The sequence below is a fragment of the Urocitellus parryii genome, chromosome 2, assembly GCF_045843805.1.
Source record: "Urocitellus parryii isolate mUroPar1 chromosome 2, mUroPar1.hap1, whole genome shotgun sequence".
In the NCBI taxonomy this organism is placed as follows: domain Eukaryota; kingdom Metazoa; phylum Chordata; class Mammalia; order Rodentia; family Sciuridae; genus Urocitellus; species Urocitellus parryii.
In genome coordinates this window covers 67484572-67497387 of record NC_135532.1, presented here as the reverse complement: position 1 = coordinate 67497387, position 12816 = coordinate 67484572, and the positions used below count along the sequence as shown (strand labels likewise).

Sequence of the window (12816 nt, the reverse complement as noted above, 5' to 3'; positions counted from 1 at the left end):
CCCAAGTCTCCCACTAAGAAAAATAGTGCTCATGGAATATCCAAAAGAAACCAGTTAAAAAAAATGGGAAGAAAAAGAAGATCCAAATATATAAAACTGGAAGTTAAAATACAATTTTGCTCTTCTTTTTTTTATTAAAGGCAAGCTCTGATAGTGTGGTTGAGGTGAAGAATTAAACAAAAGCAGAGGGAAATTGGTGGAGAGTTCTCTCATTACAGTACTTCTTTCCGTGGACTCTAGCTGATACAATGCCACTGTATTAAGAAATAGGCCTGTTCTTGAGTTCTGCACACCTACAAATGTTTCTTTCTTTAAAATCTGTATGACTGTTTTCCTGGCAAGCATGGAGAATAAGGGAGTGGCTTTTTTTTTTTTTTTTTTGCTGGGAATATTGCCAGCACCTGAAGACCTGCTGAGCTAATGAGGTTCTGTGAATTTTTCCTATTTAGTACTAAGTTAGTAGAGACTACTCCCACCACACTCCGCTGGTGCTGGAGATGGAACCCAGGGCTTCACAACATGCTAGGCAAGTGCTCTACCACTGAACTACACCCCAGCTCCCAAAGATAATCCTGAATCACTAATGAGTTGTACCAACTGCAACCTTATTCCTCCTTAGCAACCCAGCAAGGTGTCTCTTATCTAGCAGATTAGCTAGGTTTAAGCACAATTCTAATTCTAGAGTCTGTTTTCTTCTCACTTAGATTTAGGTGATTTTAAGACAATTTTAAACGTTTTGTCTATCTTGCTTTTCAAAGTACTGTGCTTGCTATTAAAATAAGGTCATCTACTTATTGGTATGCATGCCAATTTTTTTAAAAAAATCCATCTTTTACCACTGAGGCTCTTTGAGTGTCTATAAATAGATATTCTAGTATTTCATTCATATTTCAGCAAATTGCATAGTATTTGAATATTGTCAGTTGTAGTTTTCTTCAGATTCTTAGCTACATATAGAAGACTGCTCTTCTAAGAAGACAATAAATTGAAAACTGTTACTTGGCAACCTTGGAGTAGTGGATTTATTACAAGGTTCAGTGGATCATGATATCAGTATTTTTCTTCCTGTGGCCCTGAGTCAGAGTGTTTATCAGAAACAAAACAATCTGAGCTGGTCTCGTCCTTTATATTATGAGTCAAGAGGCCATGTGTACATTTGCTATGACATTATGTTCCCCATCACTTTTCTGTGAAGGAGAAATTCCTGAAACTGGGAAGGTATAGAAGCAATGTTGATTCCCATGGTTGTTAACAGGACATGTTCCCATAATTTCGGTATTCTTTTTCTTTCCCCTCATCTAGGGTATAAAGCACGTTGATCACTTTGGCTTTATCTGCCGGGAGTCTCCAGAGCCTGGGATGAGCCAGTACATTTGTTATGTGTTCCAGTGTGCCACTGAATCTCTGGTGAGTGGTGTTAATGCTGACCGTGTGCTTCTGCCAGCACATCTCTCTTACAGAAGGCTTGTCTTTGTGAACCCAGGCCTCAGAGGGAAAAGAAGAGGGCATCTAGGAATATATTTTTACCCTTCCAGGCAGCACCGAACTAGAGAAACAAAAACTAATTGCCGTGGCAGTTTTTAATTCTGGATATACTTTTCATGGATTTAACAAACCCAGTCATGGTACCAGGAGTAGTTTTAAGAGATCGGAAAAGACTAGTAAGAGAAAAAGCTGTTACTTTTTCCATTGTTCAGATAACAAGATGGGAAAAGCAATCACTTTACCTCTAAACCCTCTTGCGTTGTCTCACACATAGCTTTTGGGAGACCCCTGATAATTAAACCATAACAACAGGTAATCCAGCCCAGTATCTCTACCAGGGAAACACGTCTACTTAAGAATAAGTAAATAAGCAAGGCAGTAATGTCCTCATTTCCTTGGTGCATCTTATAGTTCCCCTGCCTTCACGTTCCCGGTGAAAACACTTTTAAGTTAGGAGTAATGAAAAAGTGAGAATGGATTGGTATGAAGGAGCTTTTTGACTAGGGCCCCCAGGTCTCCACATTTTTTTTCTAGGGAATATAAAATTTCTATCCCTAATAGTTTCTTTTTCTAGAAAGTTCCATACGAGTTTCACTTTCCCTCTAGATAATTAACCATACTTAGGAAATAGTCGTCCACATTTATACCAGGTGATCTGTGTTGACTAGGTTCACTTTAGGGTGTGAGATAGAAATATGAGGGTAGTCATTAGATAATAATAGTGGAAGGCATGGGGGTGAGTGAACACCCAGTGGGTAGAGGGAAAGAGAACCATTGACAACACTAGAAAAATATAGCCATGTAGGTTTGGTAGCAAAGGATAACATAAGGAGTGTGGCCACCTGTGCCATACTCCTTACTCACCCCTGGCGCTCATACCTCCCTCCTTCCCACCTTGTCCCTCCTCTTGTCTAAGGCTGATCCTTCTACCATGTTCTAGATCCCATCCTGCCCTGCCTTTTCAAAACCTCTTGTGGATCCCCAAGTTTTCATTTAGGCAGCACCATTTACCCAACTCTGTAACTTAAGGAACTTCATGCATTCCGTCACCTTCTGCATCCCGTTGTTTGCCAACACCTGTTGACTCGAAGATAGACACGTCCCTTTCTTCCATCCTCCTTTTCCTCTGCGCTCTTTCTGGGGATTCTTCTTTATGTAGACTCCTTTATTAGTGATCTTCATGTTCCTTCTGCCACCGGGTTAATCTGTCACCTATAAATTTTCCACATTAAGTTGGAGTTTGATTTCTCACCAGAACCCACAGGAGCCTAGTATACACTTTCTTATTAAGGGATGGTAGCTAGATGGTCCAGCATGGGGCGGGGCTACCTTCCTTCTTCCTCAACCTCTTGTGCTGTGATTCTTCACACATACTGCAGTGCCGTGCCCTTCACAACTGTGCCTTCACCCAGGTGGTTCTGTCACAAGCTGTTTTCTGAGCCAAACCATAAGAGACGGGTTTGATCATTGGTTGTCATTGTGCTTACAGAAACCAGCAGGTGATGAAATGTATGGGGCATACATGCCAGCAAGGATCCCCCCTGCCCAGAACTAGGGATTGAAACCAGGGCCTTGCACATACTAAGCCAGAGCTCTACCACTGAGCTGCACTCCCAGCCCCAGCCTGAGATCTGTGATTTCAATGAGTGTCCGAAGGCCCCTGGAGGCTTGGGGGAGTGCAGCTATGGTTCAGAGGTCACGGTCCACTCTGTAGAGTGAGGAGACGACTGTGGCCAAAGAGGCCACAGCCAGGGCTTACTGCTTCCCATTCTACCAGGCTGAGTCAGGGGACCATGTGGGCCTCCAGGGGTCACCCTCTGCTCTACAAGGAGACTGTGCAGGACTGGAGTTGCCTCTTTAGTGGTCAAGCAGGTGTGGGCCCACCTTACCATAATCTGAATGCCCTTCCCCTTCTTTTTATTCAAGACCCCGCCAAAACAGCACACCCTTCTGAAGGCTTTTGAGTCCCTTTTCTGAGGAATTGAGTCTTTTACTGTCCTGCCATTAGGACTCTGACAACACTCTGAACAAGTCTCTTACAGTTCCTGCCAAACAATGGTCTTCTTTTATCTGTTTGCATTACTAGCCATTCCCCTGTGAAGTTCACAGTTTGGCTTATTTCTCATTCAAGTTATCTCCTTGTACTGTTTTTGATAGTTGGTTTCTTTCTTTCTTTGTGGGGATTGTATCAGGGCCATGTGTGTGCTGGGCAAGTGCTGTACCACTGAGCTATGTTCCCAGCCTGGTATTTTCATAGTTTGAATGATGGAATGAGCGTATCGCTCTTAACTTCAGGCATTTTCCTGGTGTTGGCCAGTCTCTGCTCACTGCATCCCTTGCATGAAAAGGAAGGCTATGTAAACCCCCTTTTATTTCCATTTTCTTTCATAGATTTTTAGTGTCCCCCCCCCCACCTCCAATGCTTGTAGAATGGGTTTTGAAATGGAATTGCAGAAGGTCTTGGACATGCTGTCTTTCCACCTATCATGCACTGTGACTAAGGCAACAGACTGCACTGGCTGCAAATGCCCTTCTGTTACTTAAACCATTTTCAGAGTCCAAGTTTTAGCCTCATTATTCTTAAGAACAGCCCCTGGTAGGATCTTTCAAACCCTATTTAATTTTATCACTAATCCTCTTAAAATGAATAGTGAGACATCAGAGCTGCAAGCCAAAAGAAACATTAAGTGTACATTTCGTGCATAATAGAGGGATGGCTCAAGCAGCCAACAAACAGAGCAAAACAAAATAGCCAAATAATGTCAGTTCAAGCAGTGTTAGATTGATTGATGTGGCTTGGCAGTTGTAGAAGACAAAAATATTTCAAAAGGAGTGCATGTTGACATCTTTTCTGAGTAATAGGAACACACAATTAGCATTTTCTTTTGCTTCTTTGTAACAGTTTTTATGAGTTGGTAAATACTATAGTGTTCTGAAGGGCTCCAGAGGGTTGCCGTTAAGTTCAAATGCTTAGTGATCCCTCTCGCTTCCTCCTTGAAAGAGCATTAAGAGCTCATCTTGTCTAACCAACTCTTCAAATTTGTAGAAAATAATTCATTAAAAGTGCTTTCTCCAAAATTTATTTTTAAAGAGTGTGAAAAAAACAAAGAATATCTAAATTCCATAGATGCAGAGAAAACTATTCAGGGAAAGTATAACCAAAAGGAAGAAGAAAGGGAAAAAAAATCCATGTTACCCAAGACTCAAAATTTATATGATATTTATAATTAATGAAATAAGCATGGTATTCATTATAAATAAAATATTAGCATATTGATAGGAGAATGAGGTATACAGTCTAGGAAGTTATCTTTCTCTTATATCTGGTATTGATTAAACTAAAAATTAAATCTCTAACTATTAAGGAGCAAAGTTGAGAAGATTGCAGGTAAAAAGACAGGTTCAAGTTTGAGATCTGTGATTTCAATGGTAAGGAAAAGTTGCCGATGTTTCAGGAATGAGCAATTATCTATGGAATGTTTTTCATCTGAGTAAAAATGCAAGTAACTGGAATTGTTTAGCCTAGGAACTATGGGAGGAGACTTTAGGCATACAAGTGGTCACGTGAGAATTTACACACAATATAAATTGTGACAGAGAGGCTTAAAATCTAACAAACATAGAGAGCACTTCAATATGTGGGTGACTGGTTAGCACTGAAGTAGAACATTACCTTGTTAACAGTTGTTAAAATGGATCAGTGCCATTCTTTATTGAATACTTTGTAAATTTAAAATTTCCCAGAGAATTAGACTAGATGATCTTTTGAAGTCTTTACACAAGTCTATTATTCTTAGAGACTTACTTTAAAATGCTATATAATACCTAAATTTGGTTATAATGCTTATGAGTATTTATTATATATTTTCTCCTTCATATCATAAATTAGCTTTATTTGTCCAATCTCATGCTTTTCACTGGGAATGTGATTTTTGTCAGATGGTAATGCCAAGAATACTTTCCTTTGGTTTGTATATGATTGATTTGTCTTTGCTCATTCCTTAGCATTTAACCTTTTTCATGACTTATAGTTTTTTTTTGTTGTTGTTGTTGTTTTGTTTTGGTATTCTTAGTGTAATAATTTGAACCTTTGGTTGTTCTGATCTCATGATAGAATATATAAGCCATCTGGAAAAAGTTGTGGACTTCAGCAAACGAAACATTTAACATTTTATTAGTCAAAGTGTTTACTTGTGGCTGGGAGAAGTTGGTAGACACATTTTAGACACTTTTGAAATGGCTTCTTGTTTCATCTAGAAATAGAGAATACAAACATTCAGTATTTCCACAAGAGGCTTTACAAGGCAGTATAATTAAATGACAGATGACCAAAACTAAAGCTATTTATGTTACTAAGCCAATTTCCAACCCCTTTAGTGTCTCAAGTAAATGAGAAACAAGGAAATAGAAATAAATGGATATCTGCATAAATAATTAAATTACCTTAGAATATAAGACAAAGCAAATAAAATCAGAATGCAAAGCATTAAACATGAATCACATTTAGTTTTAATATTAGAAGTATTTATTTTTAATTATAGTATAAGATCACATGAACAATTCATTTTTATTGATGGAAAGTGAAATTATTCATAAACCTTTTTAAGATTGGTAATATAATAAAGCATAGCAATAACAGCTGACTGCTTAGTGTTTGATCTTTTATTTCAGTAATATTTGGAGAGCAAAGTTTCTTTATATTCCAGGTTCCTCATATACTGAAATGCAGAAGTAGATTAAATTCTTTAGATAATGACTTATTCTTAAACTAGGCCATAGGGGAAGGGGAAAAATAAAGTTAAAAAAGAAAAAGTGGATTGCCAAGTATGACCAATGGTTTTGAATATCAAAGCTAGTTGGGATGAGGCCCTTAGAATTCAATAGCTCTGCCATGTAGGTTTCAGAATTTGATCTACGTTCTAGAGTACGTGAAAATTACATCTTTTTTAAAAAATATTTTGTTTATTTAGCTGTAGTTGGACACAATACCTTTATTTTATTTTTATGTGGTGCTGAGGATCAAACTCAGGGCCTCGCATGCACTAGGTGAGCGCTCTACCACTGAGCCACAATTCCAGCCCAGAAAAATCACATCTTGTATTGGTGATTAGGTCACTGAAAAGGAAGGTGCAGCCTGAGGGGTTTAACAGTGCCGAAGGATGAGCTCTTAGTTGGTTTCAAAGAAGCAACAGGAAACTAAAAGGTTAGATTCAATGTTCTGGACTGGGTCAGTGGAAAGAAAGAAACCAGCTGGATATTTGCAGGCTACTGGCTTAACATTGAGACCCAGCTTCTAGATATCCAGATGTCAGAACTGTTGTAATTCAGAAGTGCAGTGGTAATCCATGGGAAACTGTGGAGGTAAGACCAGCAGTGATCATAAACATTTCCCACTGTTATTTACATCGATCTTATTTTCCCCCAGAACTTCATTTAAACACTTACTTTGTTTATTTTTCTATTGAAAGTGATCCAGAAGAATAAACAGTTAACACAAGTGAATGTTGAACCGCTTTTGTTGTTCCTTATATATGGCAGGCAAAACTTCCAAAGAAGTCTTTATCTGATAAATCACTTAATTAAACCTAGTCCTGATCTACTGATTACTCTGTCTATGATAGGGTAACCCTCCATGGGATTTGACAGTTGCATTCAAGTAGCTGACCAGTATTATATCACACATACTGAAATGATCTTATTTCATCCACCGTCCAATTATAATAGATGCAAGGTCCTACTTTTCAAGTTTAATATTTTGTATCTGCCAGCTCTGTAGTCATCAAAATTCTATTATTTATTATTTAGTCAGTAAAGGCTCACATTGCCATTGGGTTTTTAAAAAGTGTTTTCAAGCAAGCCAACTTTTATTGACCTGAGCTTTGTTCCTTCTCGTAGGTCGATGAGGTAATGCTGACTCTGAAGCAAGCTTTCAGTACGGCTGCTGCCCTACAGAGTGCCAAAACTCAGGTCAAGCTGTGCGAGACCTGCCCCATGCACTCTTTGCATAAGCTCTGCGAGAGGATTGAAGGTACAGTATAACTTGGCCTTGGCAGAAGAGGAGTTTGCTTTGGCATTTGAGAAATGAGAAAGTCCCTACTGTCATTGAATACTTCTTTGTTTCTATGTGAAAGGAGAACTCAAAGAATCAATGCTCATGTCCAGTCAGTTCCAAATGTGCTGTCAGTCTCTTAGATGCTTGACTTTCTCTTCTTTTTTCCTTCTGAAGGCAAACTCAAGGAAGGGACTTGTATTTCCCACAGTTCTCAAGACTCTGCTATGGACACAGTAGGAACTGACCAAATATTTGTTCACTGAATGAAGAGAGCAAAAACCATCACAGCTGTTGAATTCTTTCTTTTGTTTCCTCTCACTTGTTAATGTGTCTCTTTTCTCTAAAGGTTTAGAACTGTGTAAAACTTGTTTGACTTTTAAGAGGTATTTGGGAATGGCAGAGATAATGGAGGTGCTCTCCTGTGTTTTGAGGAGAATGAAAATTACTGCACAGGAGAGGAAACAATAAACGCTCGTTAAGTGTCTGCCGTGGACCAGCCAATGTGCTGGGCACTGGGTATGCAGACATGTTTGAGACATGGACTGTGCCCCCAGAAGACTTTTGGTCCAGAGAGAGCAAAAGTCACGTGAGCAAAGAAACACAATTCAGTATGATAAGTGTTACAGTAAATGGAAAGAGTGTGAACCCCAGAACAGCAAGGAGTTGGCTGTAGTCATTGAAGATGCAAGTTGTGGTTTCTATTCTGCAGGAAACAGAACCTGAGGCCCTTGGCAGCAACAGTGATCAACAGCAGTTATTTGTTGACTATCCAGACAATTGTGTGACTCAAACTATTTCAATTCAGATTTTAAAGTTTACAATTCTAATTTCATAGGATGCACATTGTTTTCAAACTTATAACATGTTTGCAAAAATGGAACATTCTGTTTTGAATGGTGGAGGGAGTGTTATTAATCTGTGACAGGGTTCAGGGGCTGATGACGGAGGAGATGGTGTTAGATTAATTAGCTATCCAAAGGGGAAAGATCCCTTTCACTTATTCAACATTCTAGATGGATCCAAGTCCTCAGTGTAAACAATCCAAATATTAAAATCATTAAAATAAAACAAGAAGAACATTCTTATTACTTAAAAAAAGGAGGGAGAGCTTTATTCAGATACCAAGGCAGGAACTATCAAAAGACATCCACAGATTTGACTTGACAAATTGAAGTGTTTATCTAACAACTGCTTATTTGGAAATAGAATGATAAGGAACAAACAAGGCAGTAGCAAAGCAAAGTACAAATCCAGAATTTGTAAAAACTTTATAAGAAAATGATAAAAACAACTCAGTAGGAAACTGTGCAAGTCACCTTAGAAAATACTTCTCATAAAAGAAAATTAAAAGGTCAAATAATGAAAGTGAAAAGTTGCTGAAATCACTGGATGTCAGATAAATGAAAATAAGAACAACAGTAAGATACTCATTAGGGTAATGTTAAGAAAAATGTTATGGATTTTGGTAAATCTACATAATAATGATGGAGTATAAATTGGTATAGCCGTATTGGGGAGATAACTAATATAAACTCATTAACCTGAGATCGTGCCTACCCTGTCAATCAGAATTTCCATGTTTTGATCTGAGATACAAATATGGGTGCCCAAACTGACATTTTCATGGTTGTATTATTTGTAAATAATGGAAAATTAGAAAAAAATTAAATTTTATCAGTATCATTATTGAAGCACTTTTATATCGTGAAGCAATTAATGAGAATGAATTTGAACTGAATGGCAACATGGATATCTCCTGAAATTATATTGTTGAATGAAAAAAGAACTTGCTGAACAATAATATATACAGCATATATATTATATCTTGAAAAATACATATAGGAATAATACAATATATTACTTTAAAAAATCTTGATTTTTTTTTTTAGATTTATGGAAAATTTGAGAAGAGCTTCCATATATTCCTCCCCCATTGTAAACATCTCATATAGCCCAGCACAATGATCCAAACCAGAAATTAACATTGGCAGGATGCTGTTATCCAAATAGAATGCTTCATTTGATCTTCACCAGTTTTCTGACGAACGCGTTCTTTTTGGCATTGGGGTCCAGGCATGGTCCCACCGTGTGTGGGGTTGTTACTTTGCCCTGATCTCTCATAACCTGCATGCACTTTTTGTCAGTCTTCCTTATCATCTGGGGATGTGAATCTGTATCATAATATATGGAGAACCTCTTGAGACTTTTCCAGCAATTAATAAGCTAGGGTCATGAGTAGTTTCTTCAATCATAACAGATTTTACTTTTCTGTATGTAATCATGAAGACTGGCATGGGAGTTTGTTGTGTTGTAGAATGAAAGATGAAGGTGAGCAGTTTGCAGACACTGTTCTTGCCATTTCATGGCACACAGTAGCTTAAAAACAGGTGTACTTGTAGCACACTGACAGTGGATCGGCTGTGTACACATTCTGGCAGAGAATTTTACTTTAAACCAAAACAAAAAAACAAAAACAAAAACAATGTTTTAATACTTAAATACTTAAGCAGTTCTTTTTAAAACAATTTAAAAATGATTCTCTCCCATTTATTCCATGTGCACTATCTATCTGTAGAGATCTAAACAGCTTTTTACTTCAAAAAAGGGGCAAAATGTGAACAAATCATTTTATTTCAGTTACCTCCCACCACATATTTTCTTAGAAATAAATGCAATTAGAAAACTGTACATATATTCATAATTCAAATTATGATATTATTTATTTCTAACCTCTGATGTAACTTAGCAAAATAATTTTTTTAATTACTTTGTCTTACTCTTTGTAATTAATAATAATGAGTACATGGTTTAACACCAAGTAATAATGTATTTAATTAAAACCTGAGAAAGAAAACCTTATAATCGTGATTTTAAAAATGCCAGTCCATGCATAAGGTTTATTTAATATTATATATAGCTACATATTCTGTTTATAGTAAAAATTGTGGTAGTTCTGTAAGTGACACCTAACAATGCAATGGAACTCTTCCTTAAAAACAGATGGTCACTTGAATCATTGTAAATGTGAATTAAATTTCCCTTTAAGAAAAAATTGCAGAAATGTTTTCAGGGAAGATTTCCCCCCAAGGACTTGATATAAATCACATATGGGAATTAGAAGGATTTGTTAATATCACACTGTAAGGACGTAAATAACCTTCTTGGTAAAATAATAGCACTAAAAGTGCACTGAATACTAAAGCCATCCTTGAAACCTTATTCCTGCAGAAGGAGCGCCCTATGATGGGGAGAGAGCCTGACTCAGCTCTAGTACCATAAAACATTATAATTATTATTTTTTCAAATGTCAAGTTGGAAGCCTAGATATTTTGGCCACAGTTAGCGTTTAGCTTCTGTTCCTGTGGCACGTCCTGGGATAATGTTCATCTGCCTGTGAGGTGCCTCACTAGGTTTGTTAGTATTTTAAGTGGTATGCTTGGCCTCACTTAGAAGTTCTTGGTCAGTAATTCCAACTCCAGGTTTGCCGTGGAAGGCTATTGATTTTGGTGGAGAGTTTTGTTACCAGGTTTTAATCATCTCAATGTCCTGCTCCAGGGTTTGTTGGAGGCAGGAACACATCTCCCAGAGGAGACGGAAGTGGAGAGCCTGCTGGGGAGGAGTGAAGTGCAGCCCAACAGACTTAGATCTCCAGGCAGCCTCTGCTCACGCTTTCCCTCATCCTTTCCCTCAGGTCTGTACCCCCCAAGAGCCAAGCTGGTGATACAGAGGCATCTCTCATCACTGACAGATAATGAGCAAGCTGACATCTTTGAACGAGTTCAGGTAACATTATATGTAGTTCTCATAAATAAAATATAAGGAAAAAGAGGTGGATCCTGTTGTTGCCTGTTCCTTTTTTTTGTCCCTCTGTTTGAAGTGAGAGCTGTGTGTCCTATAGGACTACTTGGTAGAGCCAGAAAGCCATTGTTACATTTCCGTCTTTTCTGTTAGACTCAATTGAGTGAAAAGAAAGATGAGAGAAGCTGTGTTGCAAGTGTACTCTTGATTTGTCTGTTCAACAGAAAATGAAGCCGATCAGTGACCAGGAAGAGAATGAGCTTGTGATTTTACACCTCAGGCAGCTGTGTGAAGCCAAGCAGAAGACACATGTGCACATTGGGGAAGGCCCAGCGGTGAGAAGATGTTTTTTCCTTTGACCTATTTTTGTTTATGTGTTTATTTAAAATAACACAGAAAAAAAATGAAAGAAGAGTATTTCCTTTGTGCTGTCATCTTCTATAGGGCTAAAGACCAGCATTTTAAGACCAGCAGGTACTGGCACATTGAGATAAAATAATAATAGTTTTATAATGTAAAAGAACTTGTGATTTTTGGTTTTTTAAAAAACAGACATATATATTTCATCATGTAGAGTGAGCATACATTGTTTTAGATGTGGGAATATTTATCATTTTAAAAATATTCATATGAAAATTGTATTTCATCAAAAGCTTAGACAGCCCAAGTGGTAAAAAACAAAAATGAAAACCTCAGTTGTCCCTCGTGAGTGGCCACCCTAGCTGCAGATGGAAGGATGACTTTTCTATGCTGATGGTTTAGAATTTATTCCCATCTTACAGAGATAAAGTAAGACCACCACAACAGCATCAGAGTGGATTATCACATGTTTAGCTCTTATGGACACAAATGCCCTCTGTCGTTGATTCACTACTTTCTTCCATCCATAACTTCTGGAATGATCTGACGGAGCTGATGCTGGTGTGGACTTTTATTCCCTCTCACATAGACTAGGCAAAAGCCTTTCAGTCTGATTTTCGTGACCTTTAGGTGTTTTTTTAATGCTTCTTGGAGGTAAATTTCCCTAAAATGACCTTCACAGAGATGACCTTCAGATGACCTTCACAGAGATACTTCTCTTTTTAAAAATTCGAATCAGTGTTCTTCCTGTTTGTCTGGCACTTAAGACTGTTCACATTGTTTTTGCTCCAGCCTCACTTTCTCATGTTACTCTCTACTGCTCACTTATCTTTTAGCTCCTGACTCTGTCCCTTCAGCAATCTAGTCATTATAATTTTGCCAACAACCACCCCCAGCTCTGGGGAAGTCATTCTCCCTGTTCTCCTACCTGTCTGAGCCCATGTATCCCTTTCTCCCTGACGGCTGAGACAGAAAACCAATCTTCCCCTTTCTTCCTTGATACTTATATGTGTTTTGTGTTGTTATTCCTTACCACAGAAAATTATAAGGTTTCTCTCTTGAAAATTGTCATGTACCTAAGGTCCATGTAGTATGCACAGGAGCCACTTACTTCCATGGGA

At 37.9% G+C, this 12816-nt stretch overlaps 1 protein-coding gene across 1 annotated transcript in view; it reads left to right on the top strand.

Annotated features, from left to right (window-relative positions):
- Tbc1d4 (TBC1 domain family member 4) overlaps positions 1-12816 on the top strand; it is a 187616-nt gene that overhangs the window by 121806 nt on the left and 52994 nt on the right. Inside the window, exons 4-7 of the mRNA XM_077795211.1 lie at positions 1303-1407; positions 7381-7513; positions 11229-11320; positions 11560-11670. Of these exons, the coding sequence (XP_077651337.1) occupies positions 1303-1407; positions 7381-7513; positions 11229-11320; positions 11560-11670 (441 nt within the window). The remainder of the gene's footprint in view (positions 1-1302; positions 1408-7380; positions 7514-11228; positions 11321-11559; positions 11671-12816) is intronic.